At 53.7% G+C, this 27,955-nt stretch overlaps 1 protein-coding gene across 3 annotated transcripts; it reads left to right on the forward strand.

Annotated features, from left to right (window-relative positions):
* The first annotated feature begins 731 nt into the window (after window positions 1–731).
* NCAN (neurocan) lies at window positions 732–27,664 on the forward strand. 3 transcript variants are annotated; one of them, XM_070586720.1, is made up of 16 exons: window positions 848–1,000; window positions 1,435–1,582; window positions 5,268–5,347; window positions 6,233–6,643; window positions 8,717–8,891; window positions 9,002–9,129; window positions 9,630–9,923; window positions 10,790–11,386; window positions 11,588–13,060; window positions 17,169–17,285; window positions 18,593–18,706; window positions 20,266–20,424; window positions 21,548–21,630; window positions 23,705–23,849; window positions 24,591–24,773; window positions 25,280–27,664. In XM_070586720.1, the coding sequence occupies exons 3-16, from the start codon at window positions 5,275–5,277 to the stop codon at window positions 25,423–25,425; spliced, it is 4,098 nt and encodes a 1,365-aa protein (XP_070442821.1). In that variant the 5' UTR covers window positions 848–1,000; window positions 1,435–1,582; window positions 5,268–5,274; the 3' UTR covers window positions 25,426–27,664. The 3 variants fall into 3 exon arrangements, with proteins under 3 accessions (XP_070442820.1, XP_070442821.1, XP_070442822.1); XM_070586719.1 differs by lacking the exon at window positions 1,435–1,582 and having other exon boundaries at window positions 732–1,000; XM_070586721.1 differs by lacking the exons at window positions 848–1,000; window positions 1,435–1,582 and adding an exon at window positions 4,815–5,080.
* Window positions 27,665–27,955: the final 291 nt, after the last annotated feature.

Genomic DNA, 27,955 nt, shown 5'->3' on the forward strand with positions numbered 1-27,955 from the left:
CTATCCCCCCCGACCCAGCCCCTGGAAAACCACCAATCTACTTTCCACCTCTAAATTTGTCTGTTCTGAATGTTTCATATAAATGGGACCACACAGTATGTGGCCTTTTGTGTCTGGCTTCTCTCATTCAGCATGAAGCTTTTTGAGGTTCATCCACGTTGTAGCATGTGTCACAGCTTCATTCCTTTTTATGGCTGAGTAATATTCCATTGTGTGGATCTACGCCTTTTACAATTGGGGTCTCCCTGCAAAGACACCCACATGCCACCTGCTCAAAGCAAAAGTATTCCTGTGACAACAGGACCTGCTCCACAGCAGGTGCTCCAGAAATGCTGAGTGGACAAAGGCATGATTGAATGAATGAAGACACGTCTGGCTGGAGCTAGTGGAAACAGCTCTGGGTGTGACACACCTGGGCTTCCACCCTACCAGTTTCTTACCAGCTGTGTGACCCAAGGATTTTCGTCCCCTCTCTGCACCTCAGCTCCCTCTCCGTACATGGGATACAGCAGTCATTGTAGCCCAAACTGCTTCAAGTGCGAGCCCTGGAGAGTCAGCCAGGCCAAGGTTAGAATCCCAGTTCTGCCCTCCCCTCTGCATGACCTTGGGAGCGGCTTGTCTCCCTGGGGCTCAGTTTCCCCATCTGCAAGATGGGGCAGTCCCCGCCGTGGGGCGTCTGGGGACATTTAACGTGGCTCCTGGGGCGAAGTGAATGCGGGGAAGTCAGGCGCAGTCTTTGCTGGGTGGAGTTAGCGGTCGAAGGAATGGGGAGAGGGTTTTGGGCAGGGGGAGTCCCCTCCCGCGCTCAGCCGGAGGCCTCGGGCTGGCAGGGGCGCATGCGCAGAGCAGCCCCGTGGCCCCTTTATAAGCGCTGAGGCGGCGCTGGGGCGAGCCGAGCGCAGGGCGCAGGGGCCGGACCCCGCGCCGTGAGAGCAGAGCTGAGCAGGAGCGTCCTTTGTGCCGGGCGACCGCCCCGCGATGCATCCGAGATAGAAGCCAGGTGGGAGTCCGTCGTGGGGAAGGGGCGGCGTTGGAGGAGAAGTCCTCGGGATTAGAGGCGGAGCCCGGGATTGGGGAGGGGACCTCCGATCAGAGAGAAGCCCCCAGAATGGGAAGGGGGCTGAGAGGGGGAGGGGAGCCCCGGGTTGGGGAGGGAACGCAAACTGGGAGGGGGCTTGGGAATGTCAGGGGGACACGGATTTGGGGGTAAGGTTGTCCGGGGAATGCGGAGACGACCTCACGGTGGGGAGGGGGCCAGGTTGGAGGTGGGTCTCAGAATTGAGGAGGGAGAACTGGGGACCGAGGCTACAGGAGGGGCACCTCGAGTTTAGCGAGAAGAAAGGGACACTCAGATGCTGCATGGGCGACTCTGGAACAGAGCACCCCGGTGTCTGAGACACCCCAGGATTTTAAGTGGGGATTCCCAATTTGCAGATGAATGGAGGAATCCAGGCTGGATTGCAGCTGGGAGGGGGCCCTCCAGATCAGCCTGAACCGGATGGAAGGGGGGTCTGCGCTGAGAGTGAACGGCCACGGCCACGGGGAAGCAGCGCCCTGTGGTCTCCCTGTCCTTTTGGCCCAGGTCCTGTCACCACCTCCTGACTCAGGGAGGAGGCTCTAGGGGACTCCATCCCAAGGTGGTCCTTGTTCCCTCAGACCTGAAGTTAGGGTGCTGTCCCTTCTCCCAGGGAGTGCACTGGGTCTCCCAGGTGAATGCTGGGTGGGAGCCCCCTAAAGCCCCCAGTTATGGATCCCCAGGACCCATGAGGGCACCCAGTCCCAAGAGGGGGGCCATCCCCAGCACCTCCTCATCTGACCATGTCCTCACAGCGAGACACAGATTCTTGCCTCACCCCTTCAGTGCCGTCTGTCCATGTGGACACGTGTGGAAGTCCTAGCTTGGTTTAGGGGCACAGGCACTGGGAAGTCGGAGGCTGGGACCCCAGGCCCAGCCTGGGCAGGAGTGACCCCCATTGCTGCACGTGGGGCTTTGTTCCTCTAGGCAGCATTAATGGGAGACAGCCAGCCAGAGGAAGGATTGGCACTGGGCCCCAGCAGGGGACGTGGGGGAAGGGCAGGGAGGGAGAGGTGGGCAGACCATGGGACCCCAGAACCCAGCAGCCTTGATGGCTTATGGACATTCCCACATGGAAGGTACCTCCCACAGGAGGTGGGAGCTTTGTGTGTGTGTGTGTGTGTGTGTGCTGGGAGAGGGTTTGTGCCCATGGGGGGGGGGGGCGGGGATGCTGGGGTCCTCTGTGAGTCTAATGTGACCGAGGTTGTCTTTGTCAGGAAACTTGTGCCAGGGGCCACATCAGCAGGTGGCAAAATGATGTGTACCCACCAGTTACCAAGGCCACCTTTATCCAGCCTGGTCTGCACCAGGGGCTGGCCTCACCTTGTGTGAGTGTGTGTGAGAGACTGTGTCTAACTGTGTGGCCTCATCGAGGGGTTTATGTTGGGAGCCTGAGGCTGTGGGTGTGTGTCTTTGTACAGAAGACGTGCTGCCTGCCTTCTAAGTTGCCCATATTGTCTCTCTTTGTTAATGTCACTATGAATCTGTGTGTGTGTGTATGTCGGCCTCTGAGTCTGGGGTATGTGGCTGCATGTGTGTCCCATGGGTACAGCAAGGGTCCTATCCATGTGATTGGCAGTGTGGAACCTGGGCATGGCGATGTGAAATGTGGTCTGTGTGCAGAGTTGGGGAGCTAACCAGGGAGGGGAGGGGGAGACGTTGGCAGGCAGTTCAGGTCCCCAAGGGGCAGCCTAGGATGATTTACTGAACCCAGCTTCCTTTCTTCTCCGAGAAGTTCCATGCTCGCACCCATGCACAAAAATACGCCCTGACTCCCAGGCCAGAAAAGCACACGTGTGCTCACAGCCCCCGCCAAGGGGCACTTGGACCCACACATCCAGAGACCACTTTGGGTTCCCTGTGCTCCACCCAGTGCACAAAGCTGCTGTGGACCTGTGTACACATCCACACACCACAGGACACAACCTCACGGACATCCTTGCCTGGACACAGCACCCCAATACACACCCAGGCACAAACACACAAAAACGCCTGCTGGCAAACTCACCCTCACTCAGTGCCCACTGAGACAGGAGGTGGGTGTGTGGGAGGGGGAGATACACACACATACACATACACAAGCACACACCCTCCTTCCGGGCCGCCCCTCCCCCAATGCCCCGCAGGCCCCTACTTGCATATGTATGAGGTGCATGCATTATTCATGAGGGGACGAGCCCCAGACGGCTGTGTAAATGCTCACCTCTGGTGGCCCTGGGGAGGAGGTAATTTAAGAAGAGGGGTGTGGGTGCAAGTGGAGGAGATCGTGTGCATGTGGGAGGGCAGGTGTGTGCATGGCAGGGGGTGCACCAGAAACTGTGTCTGTCTCCAACACGGAGACAGACAGACCTCTGCATATTTGAGTATGTATACAAGGCTTTGTGTACAAAAAAACTGTTTTTAAATTTAACATTTCTAGGACTTCACAAGTCTTAGCTCGTACCATCCTTACAGTAACCCTATGAGGTACGTGCTGGGTGATCCCTATTTTTCAGGTGGGGAAACTGAGACACAGAGTAATGAAGCAAGCTGTCTAGGGTCATACAGTGTGTAGGGAGTAGAGGCAGAGTGTGAAGTCAGACCATCTGGATGGAGTTTGAGCTCTTAACCGTACAATGTACGTGTGTGAGTGAGAATTCTCTGAATTTGCCCCTCCTAATGCCCTCCTGGGGCAAGTGCAGCCCAGAACACTGCCCCTCCCTCTAGTACCCAACCAGGCCTTGAACAGCCATCAGGGGACCCCACAATTGCTGGGGGTTCAGGGTGGGAGAAATGAGGACAGCCTGGGATGGAGGCAGAGGTTGCTGAGTTTTACAGGTTGGTAGTTTGGGGCACCGTCCCAGGGCCTGGCCTCTGCTCTGCTGTGCAGTCCTAGGCAAACCACTAGCCCTCTCTGGGCCCCGAGGCACTTTTCTAAGAAGGCAAGGAGGAGACCCAGTGGGCAGTGCAGCTACATTGCAGCCCCAGAGTTCAGCACCACGGACAGGTCCCATGGCCGGCCTCCCGACGGGGGCCTCTGGGAGCTGGGAATGGGAGCTGGGGAGGGTGCCGGATGTCCCCCACAGCCCCCTATTCTGGACTGCATTAACAGTCCCTTCCTCAGGGCTACTCTTTTATTGGGGGGGGGGGGCGGAGGGTGCAAGGACTGGGTTTGTAGGTGATGTTCTAACTTCCTATCTGCTCCCATCTCCTGAACCCTGGGGAGGAGGCAGTCCAGAGGCGCGGGAGGCTTTGGGGAGGGGCCACTTCCCCAGGGTTTCTAGTCTCTGGAAGAATGTGAGGTCTGGGAGGGCACTGCTGTGTCCAAGTGCCTGGAATGGGCCTTACAGTTGGCACTCAATAATTGTCCACTTTATGCCCGTGGCCACAACCTCTGTAGAAGGCTGGACCCACAACTGGAGTTTCTCTGTGGACCGAGGAGGCATCTTCAGCGCGTGGTGTGAAGTCAGGGGGAGGGTGGGATGGGCAGGGGCGAGGCCCCTTCCTCCAGCTGGGGCTTGGCAGCTCCTCAAAAATCCCAGAAACCAAGAATAGAATCTTGGCGACAACCAAATCCTGGAATTGAAGCTGAGAATCGTGTCAGTCAGCAAACCCAGATTAAAGTCTGACTTGGAGGCCAGCCTGCTGCTGGAACTGAGGTCCCCGGGCAGACTTGGACTGGCTGCTTTCCTCTAGGAGCACCCAGTCTGATGGGGAAGACTAACTTGAAAAATGAGATTTTGATCTTTTCTATGTTAAGGTCAATAATAATAATAACAACGGCTGAAATTTACTCCGTCGTGCCAGGCAGTTCTAAGCATTTTATATGTGACTGAGTTGACTCATCTATTCCTTCCAACTTCCCAATGTTATCCTCATCTAACCTGTGAAGAAATTGAGGCACAGAGAAGCTAAGCTACTTGCCCAAGGTCACACATCAAGGAACAGGCAGAGAGACAACCCCAAATCTGATTCACTCCAGCACCCGTGCTACTGACCATGAGACTTCACTGCTGGGATTCTGAGGTCAGCTGGTACTGGGTTCAGATCCTGGCTCAGCCCTTGCTTGCTGACTGTGTGACTTTGAGTGACACACTGGCTTCTCTGAGCCCCAGTTTCCAGATCTGTAGAGTGGGGGGACTTGGTTCTTCCATGCCAACTGTCTGGGAGGGTTGTTCTCACCTCCCCTCCCTCCACCTCCATCTCATTCCAGGTCCAGGATGGCGGCCGTGTCTCTCTGGGCCTTGGGCCTCCTGGTGCTCCAGATGCTGCCCTTTGTGGCTGGGGAACAGGGTGAGTTGCTTTGGGCGGGGTTGGGGTCTGGGGGATTGACAAGATGGGGCAGCTTTTTAACTCGAAAGCCTGCTCCTGCTGGTTCCCTGGCTTGGTTTGGAGAATAAAACGAGAACAGATGAAAAAGGTCTTTGAACAGTCAAAAGTGAACAAGACACCTGAGAGGTTATTTTTAGTCATTGCCAGCAGAGGCTGGAGGTTCCCGCCTCTCACCATTTTGCTGAGATGAGCTGGAGAGAGAGAGGGAAAAAAAAGCAAGAATAGTGCAGAGATTGATTAGTGATGCCTGCCATGGGCAGGGCAATAGAAATAAAAGTTTGTGTGCCTCTCCCTGGCATCTCCCCAGTGGTGGTCAAAGCCCATGTTTTAGAAGTGCCTCCTGATTTGCTCTGTGGCCTTAGGCAAAATCAATGATGTCACTGAGCTTCAGTTTCCTCAACCTCCCTAAAAGAGGATGAGACATGGCCACCTCTGCAGATGGTTATGAAAATCGAATGAGCTGATTGCCATCTATAAAGTGCCTGTTTTATAGAAGGTACTCCGCAAACACAATTTCCCTTCCAATGGTTGCCTCTCTTTTAACCTTTGGGGAAACTGTGGTTTAGAGAAGGACAATCACTTTCCCATGGCCACACAGTGAGTCAGTGACAGAGAGTCAAATTCCTGGCCCCTGGAATCTGGACTTTGAGCGGAGGCAGAGCTATGAAGGGAGTCGACCCGTTCCTCCTCTTCCACTCAGAGACTGGGGTGCAGACGTGTGCACTGCATTCTGATGTGGTACAGGCCATCCAGCCTCTCTGGCCTCAGTCTCCCTATCTTTAAACTGAAGGAAATAGCAGTCTTTGCTGGTCCTTGCCTCTGAATCAGGCTGTCTCTCCACCCCAGGCACACAGGACACTGTTCCTGCCACTACCACCACTGAAAACGGGCTCCACATGCAGAAGGTGGGGTCTGGGTCAGTGCGGGCCGCGCTGGCAGAGCTGGTGGCCCTGCCCTGTCTCTTCACCCTGAGGCCACAGCAGAGTGCAGCCCGGGAAGCCCCTCGGATCAAGTGGACCAAGGTGCGGACTGCATCAGGCCAGCGGCAAGACTTGCCTATCCTGGTGGCCAAGGACAACGTGGTTCGAGTGGCCAAGGGCTGGCAGGGACGTGTATCACTGCCTGCCTACCCCCGGCACCGGGCCAATGCCACGCTGCTACTCGGGCCGCTGAGGGCCAGTGACTCCGGGCTCTACCGCTGCCAGGTGGTGAGGGGCATCGAGGATGAGCAGGACCTGGTGCCCCTGGAGGTGACGGGTCAGTTGGGGGCAGGGGAGGAGCCAAGGATGGCAGGGGGAGGGGCTGAGCCTGAATGTCACCTTAGAAATCACTCCCTTTTTGGTGGTGAACACTATGCAGTCTATACAGAAGTTGGAATACAATGATGTACGCCTGGAACTTATATCATGTTATAAACCAATGTGACTTCAATAAAAAAGTTTTTAAAAAAAGAATTAGGATTCAGAAAAAAAAAAAAAAGAAATCACTCCCTGAACAGTGATTCCCTTTCAGTTCTTCTGATGAAGTCATGAGGTCTCTGTGGGGCTACTCCCTCTTTTTTTTTTTTTAAGATTGGCACCTGAGCTAACATCTGTTGCCAATATTCTTTTTTTTTTATTCTTCTCCCCAATGACCCCCAGTACATAGTTGTACATTCCAGTTGTAGGTCCTTCTGGTTGTGCTATGTGGAATGCTGCCTCAGCGTGGCCTGATGAGTGGTGTCATGTCCGTGCCCAGGATCTGAACCAGCGAAACCCTGGGCCGCCAAAGGAGAGCTCGCGAACTTAACTGCTCAGCCACAGGGCTGGCCCCTACCCTCTCTTTAACACCTCTCTCTCTTTTAGCTAAGAGAGAGTAGCCTCTGGCTCAGTCTCCTGTGAACCACAGTGCTTCATAACTTTGTTTTAAATCCATTTTATGGTTACCTACTTTCACATAAGGCAAAGGACATTGGCTTTCTATTTAAAATGGAAATACAAATTTCCTTTTAAAATAAATTTGGTTTTAAAAAGGAGGTTCTTTTTAAAAAAATCGAAAATATATATTAAGTAAATAACACTCCTCAAATATCTGTTTAACCAATTCCTGTATTAAATTCTTTCTGTTGAAGTATCCAGTGTAGTTTCTGTTTTCTTAACTGATCATGGTAAACAAAGCACAAATTTTTTTTTTTTAATTCTTAAGGCCAAGTCCTAGAACAGGGCCTGGCACACAATGTATGCTCCCTAGATCTTTCAGAAATGACCCAGTGGATGGATGGTTGTGTGGAAAACCTCCTGTGGGCTCTTGTTGGGAAGTCGGTTTCCCTTACCCTGTGTTGGCTGTGAGTCAGTCCCCGCACCCTCTGTCCGGGCTCAGGCTTCCCCCGCCCAGCAGTGTCTCAGTGCATATTTTATGAGCTCTCCAATCATCCCCTTCAGAAGGCCTAACTTCTCAAAACCGACAAACCTCAAAGAAAACTGTTAAGTGGTGAAAGAAGTGAATTCCACCTCTGTTTGTTCAATTCATTCATTCAGCCGAACATTTATTGAGCACCAACCACATGCCAGCCGGGTACTGGGGACAAAGCCAAGACTGAGAAGCTGCTGCCACCTCCCAGGAACTCTCAATTTGAGAAGATGGGGCAAAATATTTCATTCCTTTGTCTTGCTCAGCTGTTTCTTTCATCCCTGAATTGGAATTTGAGCCACAGTGATCCTGTTATTGATGCCTCATATCCTGGCTTACATGTCACCTCCTCCAGGAAGCCTTCTGTGACTTCATGCCCAGGCTGGGCAAGAGCCACATTTGATCTCCCATTGCTGCCTGTGCTTCCCTTATCAGTGCATGTATTTAATTCCTAAAAGGCAAAATCCCTCTCTCACTCTTGTCCATGCCTCCATGCCTCAGGGCCTAACCCTGGGAGTGAAGAGTCGGATCTTCCTGGATATGAATTCTGGCTCTGCCTCATACTGGCTATGTGGCCCTGAACATGTCCCTCAACCTCTATGAGCCTTAGTTTCCTCCTCTGGAAATGGGGATAATCATAAAGTTGTAAGATTTCCATGAGATAATGCTTATAAATGCTTTTTACATTGTAAATATTTGACAAGTTCTAGCCCTTTATGGTCATTGTTATCAGTTTCCTCATCTGTAAAATGGGGGCATATCAGTCTCGCGCCCCACCATCACCCTACTGCTATGCCTGGTGCTGAGTGAATGGACATGGCACAGGGCAGTGCAGGGCAGCAGGTCTATTATTATCAGATGGGGGGGCACTCTGCAAGAGGGAGATCCGTTCTTGAAGATTCCAGCGTAAATCGGCCCCCTCTCCTGGATGTTCCCCCATAGGTGTCGTGTTCCACTACCGGGCAGCCCAGGATCGCTATGCCCTGACCTTCGCCGAGGCCCAGGAGGCCTGTCGTCTCAGCTCCGCCACCATTGCAGCCCCGCGGCACCTGCAGGCTGCCTTTGAGGATGGCTTTGACAACTGTGACGCTGGGTGGCTTTCGGACCGCACTGTTCGGTGAGGTGGCACACAGGGTGGGGAGACAGAGACCTAGCCCCTGGGGAAAGATGGTCTGTGGGGGCCCCAGGAGCACACATCTGAGAGGGACCCCCTCCTTCTCTTGCCAGGTACCCTATCACTCAGTCCCGCCCTGGGTGCTATGGCGACCGTCGCAGCCTTCCAGGGGTGAGGAGCTATGGGAGGCGTGACCCACGGGAACTCTACGATGTGTATTGCTTTGCCCGTGAGCTGGGGGGTAAGTCTGGGGCTGGCAGGACGCCCCCTTCCCTGAGCCCCTATTACCCCGCCCACCCCTCATCCATCCCTAAGTCCTTGCCTGATGCCTCTCTAAACCTGCAGTCAAGACCCGGGCCCGCGCCTTCCGAGCCTTCCTTCCCTTCATGAGCCCCTCCTCTCTGCGCCTGTCTCCCTGCCTGCCCCCATCCCCTTTCCTACCCCCCTGTTACTCTCTGAGGCCCCCTCACCGAGCCCTTCCCTCTCTCTGAAGACCGATTCGCTCAGGAGCCTGAGTTACCTCTTTTGTAAAAAGAAGCTAAAGATCCCTCTTAGCAATGCGTGGGAAGTAACGACAACGCTGCTCTGGCAAGGGGGGGCGCACAGCTGCGGCTGTTGCCGCCTTGTTTAGCCACCACCCAAACCCGGCCAGGTCGGGGCTATTTGGAGTGGCACCTCCTTCCCGGGCTCTGGAGGAGGGTCCTCCAGGCCCCTCTGACCTCCGTCTGCGCCCTCCCGCAGGCGAGGTCTTCTATGTGGGCCCGGCCCGCCGCCTGACACTGGCTGGCGCGCGTGCCCAGTGCCGCCGCCAGGGCGCCGCGCTGGCCTCGGTGGGACAGCTGCACCTGGCCTGGCACGAGGGCCTGGACCAGTGCGACCCGGGCTGGCTGGCCGACGGCAGCGTGCGCTACCCGATCCAGACGCCGCGCCGGCGCTGCGGGGGTCCAGCCCCCGGCGTGCGCACCGTCTACCGCTTCGCCAACCGCACCGGCTTCCCGGCGCCTGGAGCGCGCTTCGACGCCTACTGCTTCCGAGGTGCGTGTGAGCCCACGACCCCAAGGGTAGGCACCTTGGTAAAGGCCACGCTGCTGGGGGCTTTGCTGTCTAGTGGAGGCGGAGCCCTGGCCGGGGAAAGAAGCAGGAAAACACATTCCGCGATAAGCCACGCCCCGGGCGAAGGCCACGCGCCTGAGACGGGTCTTTCCCTAGGAGCCTCGCCCTGGGGGAAGGACCGGGCCCCAGATAAGGTCAAACTCTGGCGGGGAAGTCCTCTTCAGCTGGTGGGCTATATCTCCTGAGATCCCTGAAAGACATGCCGCTTGATGGAGCATATCTTACCGGGAGCCATGCCCATAAGCACTCCCTGGGGAGGAAGTGATGCCTCGACTAGCCACGTCCCCTAGGCAAGGCCACACCCCCAGGGACTGGACCACGGATGACCCTCGCCCTTGGGGTGGGGCCACAGCCTCAGAAGCTGCAACCTCACCTTCAAGAAGCTAAGTCTTCCGTTTGTGGGGAAGAAAAAAATCCTTTCGCAATAAGGGCACGCCCATTAGGCGCTTCCTTCCCAGGGGGAGGAGCCACCGCCCAGGTCTGACCTCCCCCGAGAGTTGACCACTGCCTGAGCTTCACCCACAAACCAAGCTGTCCCTTGACCCCTAACTGTGACCACTTGACTCTGACCTTAACGGTGGACCCCGACTTGAACAGTGGGGGTGATAATTTTGTACCTACCTCTCCCAGTCTGGAGGATTCCAGAAACCATCCAGAGACACAGAGTCACGGAGAGACAAATACGTAGAAGGTCTGGGCTGCAGCATGCTGAGATGTGGGTAGACTTCAGGCGGAACTTTCCAGCCAGCCCCTAGGCCTAACACAACCTCCTCTGCTTGCTCCCACAGCTCATCACCCTACGCCACAACATGGAGACCCAGAGACCCCCTCGTCTGGGGATGAAGGGGAGATTCTGTCAGCCGAAGGGCCCCTGGCCCGGGAACTGGAGCCTAGCCTGGGGGAGGAGGAGGTGGTCACCCCTGACTTCCAGGAACCTCTGGTGTCCAGTGGAGAGGAAGAGCCTCTGATCTTGGCAGAGAGGCAGGAGTCTCAAGAGACTCCCAGCCCTGCCTCTGGGGGTCCCATGCTAGCCTCAAGGCCTGCCCTGGAGGCTGAGGAGGTGTGGCTGAGCACCGTGGCCCCCAGCCGCAGTAGCATGGAGGCAGGCACTGCCCGAACCACGCACAGGGAGGCAACCCCAGCCAGCGCAACACCTAGGAAGAGGGGCCGCTTTAAAGGGTTGAATGGGCGCCACTTCCAGGAGCAGGAACCCCAGCAAGGGCTGGAGGGGGGGCTTGAGGCCAGTGCCCATGCCCCTACCTCAGAGGCTGCTGGGAATCAGGTGGAGCCTCCCCTGGCCGTGGAAACCACAGATGCCTTGAGGACTGGACCGAACCAGAGCCCCTGGGCCGTTCTGACTAATGAGGTGGATGTGCCTGGAGCTGGTGAGTGGGGTCCCAAGGGGAGGTGGGACTTACCTGGGGGTCCGAGGGGGACAGGGACAAGAGGCTCTGAATCCCTCCTGGGTCCCCTGGCCACACCAAGCCTCAGAAGCCACCTCTTCCTCGGGCCTGGAGCCCGGGAGACACTCAGCAGAAGGAGCTGCTGAGACAGAATTCTAATGACTGTTGTTGATCTTGTTGCAGGTTCCCTTGGTGGCAGGAGCCCTCCAGAGCCCTGGCTGTGGCCCCCAACCGTGGCCCCACCCAGCATCCCAGGCCCCAGCAGGGCCCTTGGCCTGGAGCTGGAGGAAGTTGAGGGCCCTAGCGTGAGGCCAGCCACCCCCAACCTGCCGTGGTCCCCCTTGGAGGCCACTGCCCTGGGTCCCAGACCCTCAGAGGGGCCCAGCACTATCCCCTGGGAGGCACCCCCCATGATCTCTTCCCCAGACCTCCCTGTCGTGGCCATGCTTCGTGCCCCCAAGCTGGGGCTCCTACCACACCCTACGCCCCTCACCACCCAGGCCAATGGGATCAAGAGGCATGGTGAGGCCATGGTCACTGCCCCACCCTCCCCTGCCTCAGAGATCGAGGCCAGCCCCCAGGACCCCATCCATCCAGAGCTGTATTCCTTGCCCCCCTCCTTGGACCTGAAAGAACAGGGTGGAGAGGCCACATCCTCAACACTCAGTGGCCACAGAGCAGGAATTCCCACAGCCCCTTTGCAGGCAGCCTCAGACACACAAGGTGGAGCCAGTCCTAACTCCCCCAGGGCAGACCTTGGAGAAACTGGGGGGACCAGCCCTACTGGACTCAGCAAAGCTGAGCACCCCAGATCCAGCCCACAAGCTTCTGTGGATGGGAATGAGGTGGTAGATTTTGCCCCCACTGAGACTGCCACTGAGCCTACAGGAGTGACAGGCATCTTGGGGTCTGAGTCTGGGGTCTTCAGCACAGCAGAGAGCCCCACTTTCAGCTCACAGGCCACCGTGGATGAGGCGCAGGGGACATGGCCCTCACTGCACAGTGGAGGGTTGGACCTCCACCCCCCGTTTGCATCCTCAGGGGGCCCTGGAGTCTCCCTGATGCCCAGGGTCACCCCAAGTTTGGAGCCTTGGGCTGCTCCAGAAGCGACAGTGGGTCCCACAGATTCCATGGCCACGCTGGGTCCCAGGAATGCCGGTGGGATTTGGGATTCTGGATCCTACGCGGTTGAGGGAGCTGACAGCCCCACCTTGAGCCTTCAAGTGGCTGTGGATACAAGTGTGGTGACGTCCCTCATGTCCCTGGATCCAGGGGACAAGGTTAGGGTCCTGGCCATGTCCACAGTGGCCTTCTCAAACTCCCAATCCCACCTGGAGCTGGAAGGCCAGATGGTGACGCAGGGAACGCTGGGAGCGTCGGCCCCTCGGCATGAGGGCAGCCCCCTTGGGGAGCCCACTTTCCCTCCTTGGACACCAACGGCAGCCAGCATGGACGAGCCTGTCTCAGTTTCCTCGGGGGAGCCTACAGTGCCTTGGGACTCCCATAGCACCCTGCTGCCTGCCTCCCTGGGCCCAGATGAGTTTGAGCTGGAGGTCCTGGCAAGCAGCCCAGGTGTGGAGGGCTTCTGGGAGGAGGCAGCAAGTGGTGAGGAGCCGGCCCTGCCAGGGACCCCTGCAAATGGGAGTGCGCAGGAGGGTGAGTTCAAAGCTCGGGGCTTCATCCAGCTCACCGTGTCGGGGAGCCCAGAGCAGGGAGGAAGGGTTGTTCCTGGGGGCCTAGAAAGGTTTCTAGCAGGCGGTGATGGAGGTGGGAGCGTGTCAGGCAGAGTTGAATGGCTGAAAGGATGTTCTGCAGAGGCACCAGCACAGGCAAAGGCCAGGATGCAAAGTTGTGCTTACTGTGTTTTGATGCACAGTGAGTAATGGGGGGATGAGGAGGCGCTGGGTGGAGTTTGATTTGGGGCATGAGTTTAGTCAACAATTCACGTTGATGTCCACTCTGAGCCAGACAGTGCTGTGTGATGCTGGGGGCCTGCCTTCAGCGAGCCCCTGGTCGGGGGAAGATGGGTGGGGCAGAGGGAAGAGGTGTGGCAGGGAGGATTTCCCAGACAAGTGGAATTTGCAGCTGGAATTCAGTGATGTGGATCTTGGGGGACCTTGAGCCACATGGAAGGTGGGTGCCAGGAAGGGGTGGGAGTGGTGGGCATCATTCCTATTTTATAGACAGCAAACTGAGGCTCAGGGAGATATGTCACTACCAGCCGTCTGTGGCCAAACCTCAATCAGAGCCCAAGTCTGCATAAGCCCTAGCTGTTTTGGCCATGCCCAGTGGAGGCCAGAGAAAGCCCCGCCCTGCTCTCCTGGGGCCAGGTAACCTGCAGCTCAGCCTGCAAATTCTGGCCCTTTTTCTTTAAGGTCCTGCCATAAAGAGCTGGGTTTTATGGTCAAGTGAGCTTTAAAAAAAAAAAAAAAAAAGCAGCTAATTAAAAGGCACCTTTTCTGAGTTGCAAAACACTCATTACCACAACTGGTTTTTCACTTGCTCCTTTTTTGAAGGCAAAGTGTCACAGTGATAGAAATAGCAGATTCATGGTTTCGTTGCCCACCTTGTCACCTGTGGGCTGTGTCCTGGGCGCATCCTCTTTTCTTAGATGCGCAGGAGGCAAGTGGACCCCGGTAGGGGTGCATGCATCGATAAAGGCTTGCTTATTCATTACTGCCCATGTGCATGGCTTGTTCTGAGCACTTTACTGGAGTCATCTTGGTTAGTCCTTATATTGTACTTGTGGAACAAGTTCTAGTATGGTCCTCACTTTACAGATGGGGACACTGAGGCACAGGGAGTTCAAGTGACTTGGGCAGAGTCATGTAGCTGGGGAGTGTCAAGCATAAGGTTTGAATCCAGCCTGTCTGACAACAGAGTCTTTGTCTCAACCACTAGGCCGTCCGATGCTTATTTCATTGGTGTAAAAAACCCCAAAACAAACCCCAAGGTCTTGGGGAGGGGATGAGCTTGCCCAGGGAGGGAGCAGAGGAGAGACTGGTTGTGGGGGATGGGCAGAGGGGAGGAGACTCGATGCTGCCAGGGGGCGGGAGGTTGGGGGGCAGTCAGAGAGGTGGAAGGGAAATGACAGAGGCAAGTGCTAAGGAAAGTGCGTTTGGGGGAGCCCCCAGGGCCACAGCTGGGTCTGTCTTGGACTTTGCTGGATCCTCAGCTCCAGACTGAAGCCAGTGGCAGCCGGGTTGGAGGGAGGCAGGTGGCACTGGGGGAGACCCGGGCGCCTACCACCCGCTGCTTGCAGCAGAAATGCTAATGAGGCCAAAAATAAATGCAGCACCAGCAAGCTACTGAGTCACCACTGCCAGTCCGTGGGCAGGTGTTGGCAGCTCAGGGCACCTGGTGGGGCTTACACGTTCTCGCTCCCGGCAGCCCCACGTGTGTGCACACATGTGCTAGAGCGGCACCAGGGACAGACACTGCCACAGGCCCCTCTGGCCATCCGTGGGGGCACATGCCACCACCCTATGGGCAGGCCTCAGCCACTGCAGGAGGGCCAGCAGCTACCTGCATTCAGTTAGCAGGCAGTTATTGAGTGCCTGATGTATTCCAGGCCCCATGTTGAGACCAAGTTCCTTGTCCTCTGGAAGCTGCTATTCTAGATAGAGTAACTCTCTAGCACTTTCCCAATGATGGAAATGTTCTTGAGCTACACTGTCTAATGAGATAGAAACCAGCCACGTGTAGTTACTGAGCCCTTGAAATGTGCCTAGTGCGACTGAGGAACTGCACTTTTACTTTTATTCCATTTTAATTAATTCACACTTAAATAGCTCTATGTGGCTGCCTTGTGGAACATCACTGCTCCGGGGGAGGCAGGGACAAGAAACAATGAGCCTGGGACCAGCCCGATGGTGTAGTGGTTACATTAGCACACTCCACTTCAGTGGCACAAGGTTTGTGGGTTCAGATCCCAGGTGCAGACCCACACACCACTCATCAAGTCATGCTGTGGTGGCGTCCCACATACAAAAGAGAGGAAGACTGGCACAGATGTTGGCTCAGGGACAATCTTCCTCAAGCAAAAAAGAGGAAGATTGGCAACAGTCATTAGCTCAGGGCCAATCTTCCTCACTAAAAAAAAAAGAAATGATGATCCTAATAAGTTATTTTGGAGGTTAGAGAATGATGAAGGCAGAAGAGAAAAATCAAGCAAGGGGTGGGGGATGCCAGGGAGTGGTTTGTGGTTTTGGAAGAAGGTCAGGATGAAATTTGAGCAGGACTGAAGGAGGTGAGGGAGGAGCCATGCAGTGGTCTGGGCAAAGCTTGCTCCAGGTGGAGGGGATAGCCCCTGCAAAGGCCCTCAGGCAGGACCCTCAGGAGGAATTCAGTTCCTGAGGAGGAACAGGACGCCAGTGTGGCTGGTGCCGAGTGAGCAAGGCCGGGAGAGGAGGAGGTAAGGTAGGGAGATGTTGGGAAAGATCACGCAGGGCCCTGTGGGCTGTGGTTTGGCTTCCTCCTCTGAGGGCAACGGGGAGCCATGGGGGAGTCTAGGCAGAGGAGGGACATGACCTGACTGAGGTTTACATAGGCTCCCTCTGCAGCTGTGGGACAACTGCCTATGGAGGGTGAGGGTGGAGGCCAGGAGAGCAGGGCGGAGGTGACTGCTTGTTACCACCTCAATTTCTTGTGAGGCCCCAGACCAGGACAAAACAGAAACAAATTCTAGGTTATAGGGGCTACAGAGAAGGCCTTAAACTGGACTTCTGGAGCCTCTGAGGCCAATCTGGGCTCTTGAGCTGTCCCGCTATGTGCCTTTGAGCCAGGCCCTGCCTGTCTCTGGGTCTCAGTTCTAATGTCTGTGCAGTAGAAGGGTTGAACACTGCCCTTACAAGGGATAGGGATCAGCTGGGGTAGGATGGGGGTTCTTACTCTGCACCCCCAGGCTCCAGTGTGGAGACCACCAACCAAGGCATCTGGACCCCCAAGATGGGGAGGGGAGACCCTCTACCTCCAGGGAAACCCAGCTGATGGGGAAAATGGTGGGGAGGGGGACAGGGACCCACGTTCCTCAATGCCTCCTGGGTGCCAGGTTCATGCTGAGCAAGGCTGAGACCTTCTCAAGATGCCCCAGGTTGATATAGACAGAGCTGCACGTGGCATTATGGTCAGGACTGGGAGCAAGGGATGACCTGTTTTTATTTCTGTTGTGTAAATGAGGCAACTGAAATTCAGAGAAGCAGTTTGTCCAGGGTCCTCTAGAGGGTGGCAGAGCCAGGGACTGAACTAGCCTCTGACTCCAGAGTCTGTTATTATAACCACTATAATCCACCACCTTTCTACACTGTAACCAATGAGTTTTTGCAGCAAAAAAGGTTGAGCCACCAGAATGAAGGAGGTGACGGTTCACACTCTTCCTCGTGCAGTTCATACCCCGCCTAGAACCTTATGTCCACTTACGTGCTCCAAATTGTGAGAAGTACAATGAGCAGCAGGTCATGTCCAGAAGAGGGGGACAAGTCAGGAAGGGCATTTAAACTCACGTTCTAGGAGAAACTTCCTAAGAGAAGCTTCAGGAAGCCCATTCCAGCTCAGTCCAAGGAAGGACATTGCCATAGGCGGGACAGTTCCTGCAAGAAGTAAGCTCCTCATCACAGCAGCGTGTGAGAGGAAGTTGATGACCGTCTATTGGGAAGTTACAGAGGGGACTCCACAGACAGGGTCTCTGGGGTCTGAGGTCTAGATTCCGGGAAGGCAGACAGCATGGTGGCCTGACTAGTTCCCACACTGCCTGTCCATGCTGCAGCCCTCTCGGATCCCTGCGAGAACAACCCTTGCCTGCATGGGGGCACCTGTAAAGCCAACGGCACCATGTACGGCTGTAGCTGTGACCAGGGCTTCACCGGGGAGAACTGCGAGATCGGTGAGTGTCCCGGACTCAGGATCTGAACCAAGACTTGTTTGACCATCCCCAGTGGCCATCCCCATGATGATTCAGGGATCACAAAATGCTCACACCAGAGGGTCCCTTCCCCTCCCTACTCCTTGGATCTAGTAAATCAGCCCCAATTAGCTGAGCCAGCACCAAACAGCTGAGCTCTCATCCTGCGGGCTGAGGCTCAGTTGTGCTGCCTCCTATCGCTACCAGGGAGGGGAAGACAAATGACAAAGCTCAGGTTCCTCCCAGCCAAGGGCCCCAGGGGTTCCTACCCTCTCCTGGTGGGCAGGAGTATAGGCATCCACTAATGGATGCTAGCGCCAAAGCCCAACACAGGAAACATGACAAATTATGAAATTATAACAATACATGTAAATGACAGTTTCTTGAGCTCTGTGCATCACCTCCCTGACGTCACAACCACACTAATTATAGAATTATAACAGTAAATATAAGCAATATAATTTCTTGCGCTCCTCTACTGACTCTCCTCTCAACCACTTTGAGAAGGTGCTACTATTATTACCATTTTTCAAAAAAAGAAACATCTCAGAGAAGGGCAGTGGCTCTTCTCGGTGTCACCCGGTGTCACACGTGCCTCAGGCACCCTCTACACAGGGACTGGCAGAAGAGGAGCTCAGCTGATATCTAGTTCTACCTACAAACAGCTTCATTACTCTGCAAGTCCTTGCAAATGTACTGGCACCCAGTTTCCCGAGGTTCCACATCCCAAAAAGACCCTCCAGGGGGGCCGGCCCGGTGGCACAGCGGTTAAGTGCTTCGGCGGCCTGGGGTTCGCCAGTTCGGATCCCAGGTGAGGACATGGTGCCGCTTGGCAAGCCATGTTGTGGCAGGCGTCCCACATATAAAGTAGAGGAAGATGGGCAGGGATGTTGGCTCAGGGCCAGTCTTCCTCAGCAAAAAGAGGAGGATTGGCAGCAGATGTCAGCTCAGGGCTAATCTTCCTCCAAAAAAAAAAGACCCTCCAGGTTCAACATTCTATAGATCTGTTTGCCTGAGGATAATCTTCACTGCTCTGGAATCAGGTGGAATGTTCTGCACACTCTGGCCCTCAGCCTTCCCAGTGGCATCTGCTCTCATTAATGCTAATTCATGTTAATTGTGTGAGGTTGCACCCCCTTGACCTCCAGAGTCATTGGCCCCTCTGTGCAGACCCCCACTGCTGCACTCAGATGCAGGATGGATGGTAGGATGGCCCCATCTTCTGCCTGTGAGGACTGGGAGCCAAGGGGAGGCTGACCTCTGACTTGGCCCCTCTCCTTCCCCTCCAGATATCGACGACTGTGTCTCCAGCCCCTGTGAGAACGGAGGCACCTGCATCGACGAGGTCAACACCTTCATCTGCCTTTGCCTCCCCAGCTATGGGGGCAGCCTCTGCGAGAAAGGTGAGTCTCTGTCAAGACCCCAGAAACACTACCAGGAGTGAGGGTGGGTGCTGTGTTACAGGCTTCCCACTCATGCTCCAGATCTCACTGGTTCTGTGGCCCTGAGTCCAACAGGAGGCAAATTGTTTTTTTGAGATAAAATTCATATAACATAGAATTAATCTTTTTAGAGTGGCATTCAGTACATTCACAATGTCACAGTGTCATGCAGCCACCACCTCTAGCAAGTTCCGAGATATTTTCATCACCCCAAAAAGAAATCCTGTACCCATTAGCAGTCACTCTTCATCACCCCCCTCCCCTAGCCCCTGGCAATCTCCTTTCTGTCTCTATGGACGTTTTTCTGTTCTGGACATTTCTTTTTTTCTTAATTTTTTTTTTTAAAGATTGGCACCTGAGCTAACATCTGTTGCCAGTCTTCTTTTTTATCTTCTTCTCCCCGAAGCCCCCCAGTACATAGTTGTATATTCTAGTTGTAAGTGTCTCTGGTGGTGCTATGTGGGACGCCGCCTTAGCATGGCCTGATGAGTGGTGCCGTGTCCGTTCCCAGGATCCGAACTGGTGAAACCCTGGGCCGCCAAAGCAGAGTGCACGAACTTAACCACTCAGCCACGGGGCAGCCCCTGGACATTTCATATAAATGGAATCATACGCTTTTTGTGTCTGGCTTCTTTCACCCAGCAAGGTGTTTTCCGGGTTCATCTACACTGTGGCATGTATCAGTGCTTCCTTCCTTTTCATGGCTAAATAATATTCCATTGTAGGGATGTACCACCATTTTTTAATCCATTCATCATTTGATGGATATTTGGGTTGTTTCCCCCTTGTGGTTAATGTAAATAGTGCGGCTATGAACATTCATGTATAAGTTTTTGCTTGAACACCTGTTTTCTATTCTTTTTTTCCCCTCCATTCTTTTGGGTGTATACCCAGGAGTAGAATGGCTATGTTTAACTTCTGAGGCACTGCTAGACCGTTTTCTACGATGGCTGCACCATTTCACATTCCCACCAGCAGTGTACGAGGGTTCCAATTTCTCCACATCCTCGCTAACAGTTATTTTCCTTTTTTTTTAATTATAGCCATGCTAGTGGGTGTGAGGCTGTGTCCCATTTTGGTTCTGATTTCTGTTTCCTAATGACTAATGGTGCCGAGCATCTTTTCATTTGCTTGATGCCCCTTTGTATATGTTTTTGGGAGAAGTGTCTGTTTGAACCCTTTCCCAGGAGGTAAATTTTAGGCCTCTCTGAGACCGTTTCCTGAGTTCCCAGGTCCACACGGAAGGTGTGGTCCACAGAGCAGAGCAGGAGACATCAGGATTGGGACAACAGCGGGTGCATGTAATGATCTTCCAGCTGAATCTCTTCCAGCAACAAAGAAAAGAAATGAATATGGGAGAGGGGAGGTGAAAGGGTGGTGGGGACAGAGCCTCAGGGGGAGGGGGATGGACCCAGGAAGAGGGTGACCTAGCTGCACAGTGACCTTGGATTGGGTCCTCTCCCTGGTGGGCTGGCTTTGCTCACGGCCAGCCCCCCTCATACTCCCTTCCCGCTGCCCAGACACGGAGGGCTGTGACCGAGGCTGGCACAAGTTCCAAGGCCACTGCTACCGCTACTTTGCCCATCGGCGGGCGTGGGAGGACGCCGAGCGGGACTGCCGCCACCGAGCCGGCCACCTGACCAGCATCCACTCACCTGAGGAACATGGCTTCATTAACAGTAGGCACTCTGGGGTGGGCAGGGGTGCCCCTTGCAGTTGCTTTGCCGGGGCATCCCCCCAGGATTCTGAAGATGCCACCTTTCTGAAGCTGTGTTCACTAATGCAAGCCCTGACCATTTATTAATTTGCGTGTCCATTTGTTCACTTATTTCATATATTCACTTCATTCATTCACCAAATATTTACTGAGCATCTGCTATGTGCGGCACTGTGCCAGGCACTGTTCCAGGCACTGGGGGACAGCAGTGAGCGAGTCACACATTGTCCTGTGCTCAGGGTGTGATGTTCTTGTTGGGGATATAGGCAAACAAGTAAATATCTAATTAAATAAGTCTACACTGTAATTTAGCTGGTCTTAAGTGTTCTGATGACAAATAAAACAGGGCCAGGGGATGGAGAGCGATGGGGGGGTGAAGGGGGTGGGGGTGACATGAAATGAAAAAGGAACTATGCAGAGACCTAGGAAAAGAGAAGAATGTCACATTAATTAAATCTGGCATTTACTGACTTTTTCATTATCCATTCTGCTGTTTGTTCATCCATCCATTTCTTCACGTTTCCCCCATTCCATCCCATCCCCTGTTAATTCCGTCATTTGTTCATTCCCTGGCTCGCTGTTTCTTTTTACTCCCTGCAATCAAACCCGTGCTCCTCCGGCTGCGTCCTGGTCCTCACTGGCTGAGGCGCTCACTCACTGTCGCCTGCCTGCCCTGTCCAGCGCCGGCGGTGGCTCTCCTATCCCTTACTCTCTCATTTCTGCAATATCTGATATGCCTTTTGTTTACTCCTTCCTCCGGCCATTTGTTTAAGCTGCAAATCGTCTCAAGGCCAAGTGCCTAATCCCAGCTCTCTCCGCACCCCACTCCCACCTCGCGGGGTAAGAGGGCAGCCAGCGTCCCACTGCTGGAGAAGGGGGCGCGACCTCCAGCCCACGCCAAGGCTGAGGGAGGAGCTCTGGGCCTCTCCCTCACCCCTACCTCCAGCCCCTTCTCCCCTAGCCCACCTCAGGGCTGGGGAAGAGCTGGTTCCTCCTCTCCCCTCCCCCGGCCTCCCGCCCCGCCCCGCCCCCCCCCCGTTGGGGGGAGGGGCGGGCGCCCAGCCCTCAAGACCCCTGCCCTGCAGGCTTCGGGCGTGAAAACACGTGGATTGGCCTGAACGACAGGATCGTGGAGAGGGATTTCCAGTGGACGGACAACACGGGGCTGGTGAGTAGTGGGAGCCCGGGGCCTGGGTTCCTGGGTTAGGCTGCTGACTGGCCCTGCCTGGAGCCTGGAACCGAGGGGTCTGGGTGAGCCACATCAGCCCGTCCTGTGGCCTCACTTTTACCCTCTTGTGCAAAACGACCGGCAAAGGTCCTCAGTGGCTCTGAGATGCTGGAGTGGGCCAAGGAGCTTCATCTCTGACTTCCTAGCCCTGTAAACGGCCGGTGCACCCATTCATTGACTGAAGTACAAATGTAGGATTGGGGTTCGAGGCCTCCTATTGCTCACCCCACCTGGTCCTCCACCACGACTCTCAGATATTCCCATTTCCCTGCATTGCTGGCCTCCCTTGTCACTCACTGGGACCCCTGCAGCAGCTCCCCACTCCCCTAAACACACCCTTGCTACCTACACTTCTGCCTCTCCACCTGGTGGCCATGGGGACTTTTTTTAAAATTGAGGTGTAATTCAAATAACATAAAATTAATCATTTTAAAGTGTATAATTCAGTGGCATTAAATACCTTCCCAGTTTTGTGCAAACACCACCTCCCTCTAGTTCCAGAACATTTTCATCACCCCAAAATGAAGCCCTGTACGTGGGGACCTTTTAAAAGTCGTGCATCAGATCAGGATTTCTCTGCTTCAAGCCCTCTCAGATGCTCCCTTGCTCTCAAGATAAGAATCTACCTCCTCCTGCTGTGGAAAACAGTCTGATGGTTCCTCAAAAAGTTAAACAGAGAATTGCCACATGACCTGGCAATTCCGCTCCTAGGTAGATGCCCAAAAGAAGTGAAAACAGGCACTCAAACAGATACTTGTACACCGTGTCCAGAGCAGCACTGTTCACAGTTGCCAAAGGTGGAAACAAGCCACATGTCCATCAACAACGAAAGGGTGAACAAAACGTGGGCCTTCCATACTGTGAATACTACTCAGTCATAAAAAAGAATGACGCTCTGACACATGCTTCGATATGGATGAACCTTGAAAACATTACACTGAGTGAAAGAAGCCAGACATGAAGGGCACATTCTGTATGATTCCACCTATATGAAATATCTGGAATAGGCAAATCCATAGAGGCAGAACGTAGATCAGTGGTTGCCGGGGGCTACGGGCAGGGCAGAATGGGGAGTGACTGCCATGGGTACAGAGTTTCTGTTTGGCAGGGTGAAAGAGTCCTGGGAATAGACAGTGGTGATGGTTGCACCACACTGTGAATCTAAGTAATGCCAATGAACTGGACACTTAAAACAGGTTAAAGTAGGGGCCAGCCTGGTAGCACAGTGGTTAACTTCATGTGCTCCGCTTCGGCAGCCTGGGGTTTGTGGATTCAGATCCCAGGCACAGACCTACATGCGGCTCATCAAGCCATGCTGTGGCGGCATCCCACATACAAAATAGAGGAAGGTTGGCACAGATGTTAGCTCAGGGCTAATCTTCTTCACCAAAGGGGAAAAAGGGGGTAAAGTGGTAAATTTATGTTATATATATTTTATCATAATTAAAAATACCTGCCTGTCTTCTACCACCAGAGCTGGCCCCTGCCCACCCTCTGACCACACTCCAACTTGATCAAGTAGCTCTAGCCCCACTTGCCTCCATTCTGTTCCTCAAATAGGACAAGCTCAGTCTTTGACGCTGAGCCTTTGCACTAGCTGTTTCTTCTGCTTGGAACTCTGTTCCCTGCCTGCGTCATTCCTATCCTTGAGTCTTCAGATCTCCTGTTGCCTCCTCAAGGGAGCCCTCCTGGACTTCTAGGCTAAGGTCACCTTTTGTTCAACTATTTCTCTAACAGTGAGTGACCCATGTAGAAAACAAACTGTCAGGGAGTGAATCAGTAGGCAGAAACACCAGGGAGGAGGGCACTGCAGTCTTGTAGCCAGAAGAGGGGTCATTTGGACTGCAGTGGTAGCTACCCTCAGGGTCAGCAGAACGGTGCCCATTGTAGAGATGGGAACACCGAGTCTCTAACAGCTTGCGTGGTCTGGCCATGGGAGTCCTTCAGTGGGCAGTGACAGAACCTGGGCCAGGATGCAGGTCCTCTGAGCATCCCCTGTCCCCCATTCCTGCAGCAATATGAGAACTGGCGAGAGAACCAGCCTGACAATTTCTTCGCGGGTGGGGAGGACTGTGTGGTGATGGTGGCGCATGAGAGCGGGCGCTGGAACGATGTTCCCTGCAACTACAACCTCCCCTACGTCTGTAAGAAGGGCACAGGTAGGCTGCCACCCTCCCCACTTCCGTGCCGCCTCACACTCACTAGTGGGTCATTTCATTTCAGTTTGTAAGTGTGAGAGTCAGCCCTGCCCAGTGTTCACTCTCCAGCACGGTGGGAGAGCTCCTATTTTCCCCCACCCTTGCCAGCTCTGTGTGTTCTGAAGCTTTTTGTTCTTTGTTCATCTAAGTTGTGAAAAAATAGTATCTCGTTCTTATTGTAGTTTGCAGGTCTTTAAGGATGAGAATAACCTACTGTTCATATGTTGATAAGCTGTTTGTATGTATGTATTTTCCTGTGACCTGCCGGTTCATCTCCTTTGCCTAATTTTCTACCAGTTTGCTGGCCTTATTGACTTGTAAGAGCTCTTTACCTATTAAGGATACATTTGTATGCATGTTCATGTCTGCTTTTCTCTTATACTTTTGTTCATTCTTGCTCCTGTTTCTTTGCCAATTTTCATATCCTTTCTTCCTTTCATTTGCTCAGATTATTCTTGCCTCCTATCTCCTTCATTCCCATCATGTGTAAGAATTAGGGGGCAGCATGTGTCCAGGAGGTTCCTGCCTCTACAGGGCTCCTGGCTTGGGTGGCGGAGATAGACACAATCACTTCCAGCCCTGTGAGGTCACAGCTGGGCAAAGGGCAGGGCCTGCTGAGGGTGTATTATTCCCAGGAAGAGAAGGGAACCAGTTTATCCCAGACTTGGCCCCTTCCCTAACTGGAGGTTCCTCTGTCCTCAGTGCTGTGTGGACCCCCCCCAACAGTGGAGAACGCCTCGCCCATTGGTGCCCGAAAGGCCAAATATAATGTGCATGCCACTGTACGCTACCAGTGTGATGAAGGATTTGCCCAGCGCCACGTGGCCATCATCCGGTGCCGGAGCAATGGCAAGTGGGACCGGCCCCAAATTGTCTGCACCAAACGTAAGTGGCTACCCCCAGACACCCCAACACAGGTTTCCATATATTTTTAGTCTCCAATTAAAACATCTTATTACTACACACACCGATCTGGCTGAATGCCTGATAATACAGCCTTACAGGTGAATGAGAACTTCCCAGCCTGCCTGGTGTTTCCTCCATTCCCTTCCCCGCCAGGAGGCTGCTGCATCAGGCCTCCTGCCCCTCTTGGGGTCCGCCCGGTGGTGCAGCAGTTAAGTGCGCATGTTCCGCTTCAGCGGCCCGGGGTTCGCCAGTTTGGATCCCGGGTGCGGACATGGCACCGCTTGGCAGGCCATGCTGTGGGAGGCATCCCACATATAAAGTAGAGGAAGATGGGCACAGATGTTAGCTCAGGGCCAGTCTTCCTCAGCAAAAAGAGGAGGATTGGCAGCAGTTAGCTCAGGGCTAATCTTCCTCCAAAAAAAAAAAAGGCCTCCTGCCTCTCACCACCTCTTGCCACTTCCCTGTCCTCCCTCAATTCCCTGCAGCCAGACGGTCCCACCGAATGCGACGACACCATCACCACCACCAGCACCACCACCAGCATCGCCACCACAAACTGCGCAAGGAACGCAGAAAACACAAGAAACACCCAGCGGAGGACTGGGAGAAGGAAGAGGGGAATTTCTGCTGAAGAACCAGGCAAAAGAAAGCACAACCCCCTTCCTCCACCTCCTCTGGAGTTTTCACTTGGGGAGACAGAGCCCAGAGAGAAGCAAGAGGGTTTGGAAGTCCCTGAGTCCCAAGCCACATCCCCCCACACATAATCCTTTGTAAAAAGCTCCTCTCCCCTCTTTCTTACACACACAGGTCCTCTTGGCAGGCACAGCCACGTGTCTGAAAATCCAGTTCCAGTCAGGCTGAACTCTGGGAGCGTCTCCCAGTGGAGGGAAGCACAATCGGCAAATACCCTTCTTTGCACTGGTTTAGTCTTTTGTTGACCAGGCTGATCACCACTTGTTGAAATAAGGCTTTGATGAGAATGCAAGAGTGTGTGTTTGGGTTCGCCCTAAGGAATTGCTTTTCACACCAGAGATCCAGGCTTAGTAAACCATCAGATGTCCTAAGTGCAGCCCGAAGCCTTCAGTTAAGGTCACTGGCTTTGGGAGTAGAAATCTACGTGGAAGCACACTGTTGAACTTGCCAGTGGCTCTTCCTTCACCTTGGGCTTCAGCCCAAGTTCGGTCTTCGGTCTTGGTGGATAAACAGAGTGTAGAACTCTTATGTACTGAATTTTAGGAATGTGTTTAGAACAGCCTCCCTCTCTGCCCTCAGAGTTAGGGGTCAGAATCGTCAGAGCAATAGGTGGGCAATGGAAGGAAGGTGTATTGCTTGCCCTCCCAGGTCTAGTCCAGTGCTGAGATTTGGTTCTGCATGTGTGGTGAATCTCACACATGCAAATGAGAGGATGTTTAGGGCTCAACGAGCCCAGATTTCTTCCCCCTCCATCTCTCAGGGAGACAAAGAACCTCCTTCCTGGACCAAGGAGGTGCCAAGTTTTCTAGCTCACTGCCCGTACGTCCCCATCCCTCGAGCAGACATTGGTAGTGCCCCTGCCCTGGGCCCTGCCCCTTCCCCCTCCCCATCCCTATCTCCATCCATTGCCTGGTGGACTAGAAACGCTTAAAACTTGAAGTAGTGACATCTACCTGAGGTCATGTTGTAGAGAGATGCACAGTGTTAAAACCGAAACCCACACACATTTTTCTCTCATGGTTTTTAAATTTTTTAAGTGGGAAAGAACTCACCTGGCCTTCCTCCCTTAAATCAGCAGCCTGTAATAGGACTTCCAAGCCAAAGGCCAGGATCCAGCTCCCTGATCTCTGGCAGGAAAGATCCAGTTTTTCCTCCATATTTTGTCCACTCTCAACTCCTCTAGTCTCGATAAAAATCTATGGATTAGTGTTAAAAACCACAGTGGAGAATGGCCCTCTGCAGGAAAGAAAAATAGGCCAATATATGGTCCATCTAATGGTTTAGTAGAGAAGGAAATTTGTTGACTGAGCCTATATCCCTCCTGGGAAATAAGAATTTTAGTTGACAACTATGGAGTAGGTACCATGCTAAGGACTTATGCACGATCTCCTTGAAGCTTCTCAACAGCCCAGCAACTTAGGAACCATTATTTTCACATTTTACACATGATAAAACTGAGGCTCAGTTAAGGGAATGGCATTGACTTGAAGTCACAGCCAAGACAGGAGTAAGGATTTGGTCCTGCCTCTGTCTGACTCCAAACACTGCTGTCTACTTTGAGGGGAAGGGACTGAAACACGATTGCATGTGCTCTCTCACACACAGGCAGATTTAGGAAAAGAGTGAGAGGTGCAAACTAGACTCTCATCCTTGACTTTGGTCTTCCGTCTTCCCTGCTATAGACATCCTCCACTGCTCCACCTGGTGGTTATTGTTGAGAAACCCTGGGGATGTAGGTTTGCCTTCTTGCTTTGATAATTCTTCTTGGTTTAAAAAGTGTAGTAATAATAACACATCTTCACTCGTCCATGTCACAAAAGAATTTTTTATGTTTGGGGGGGTTGCTGGGGATACAACTTTTTCTGGGGTCTTGGTTTATGCTCCCTGCCCTTGGCCCCATCAGCCCCTTGCCCTGCCCCCACCCCAGCTCCGTGGTGGGAGAGGGCTCTGGTCTTTTCTAAAGTGGGTGGTTTGTCTTTTGGTCTTTCCCTTTGGGATGTGCGTGTGTGTTTGCGTGTGCCACATGTGTGGCATGCGTGTGAGTGTGTGTACCGTGAACAGCTTCAGGTTCTGCTGGTTTTGCTGTGAGCTACAGTGTTCCGTGGGTCTGTGCTATCTGACACTGTGGACATTAATGTACTTCTTGGACATTTTAATAAAATTTTTTAACAGTTCAATTTGCCTGTCGCCTCCTGATACCTTCTTTCATTCATTCACTCAGCGAGTATTTACTGAGCAGTTATTACGAGCCATGCACTGTTCTGGGTACAAGGGAGATAGATGTGAACAGGACAGACATGGCCCCTGGGAGGTGGTCAGGGAAGGCTTCCTAGAGGAGGTGAATGAAATCTAAAGGAGGAGTAGTGTTAACTAGATGAGGAGGGAAAGAAAGGAAGAGAGTTTCAGGGAGAGGGAAGAGCAAAGGCAAAAATCCTCTTGCAGAAGGGAACATGGCTTATTTGAGAAAC

The sequence above is a fragment of the Equus przewalskii genome, chromosome 20, assembly GCF_037783145.1.
Source record: "Equus przewalskii isolate Varuska chromosome 20, EquPr2, whole genome shotgun sequence".
Taxonomy (NCBI): Eukaryota; Metazoa; Chordata; class Mammalia; order Perissodactyla; family Equidae; genus Equus; species Equus przewalskii.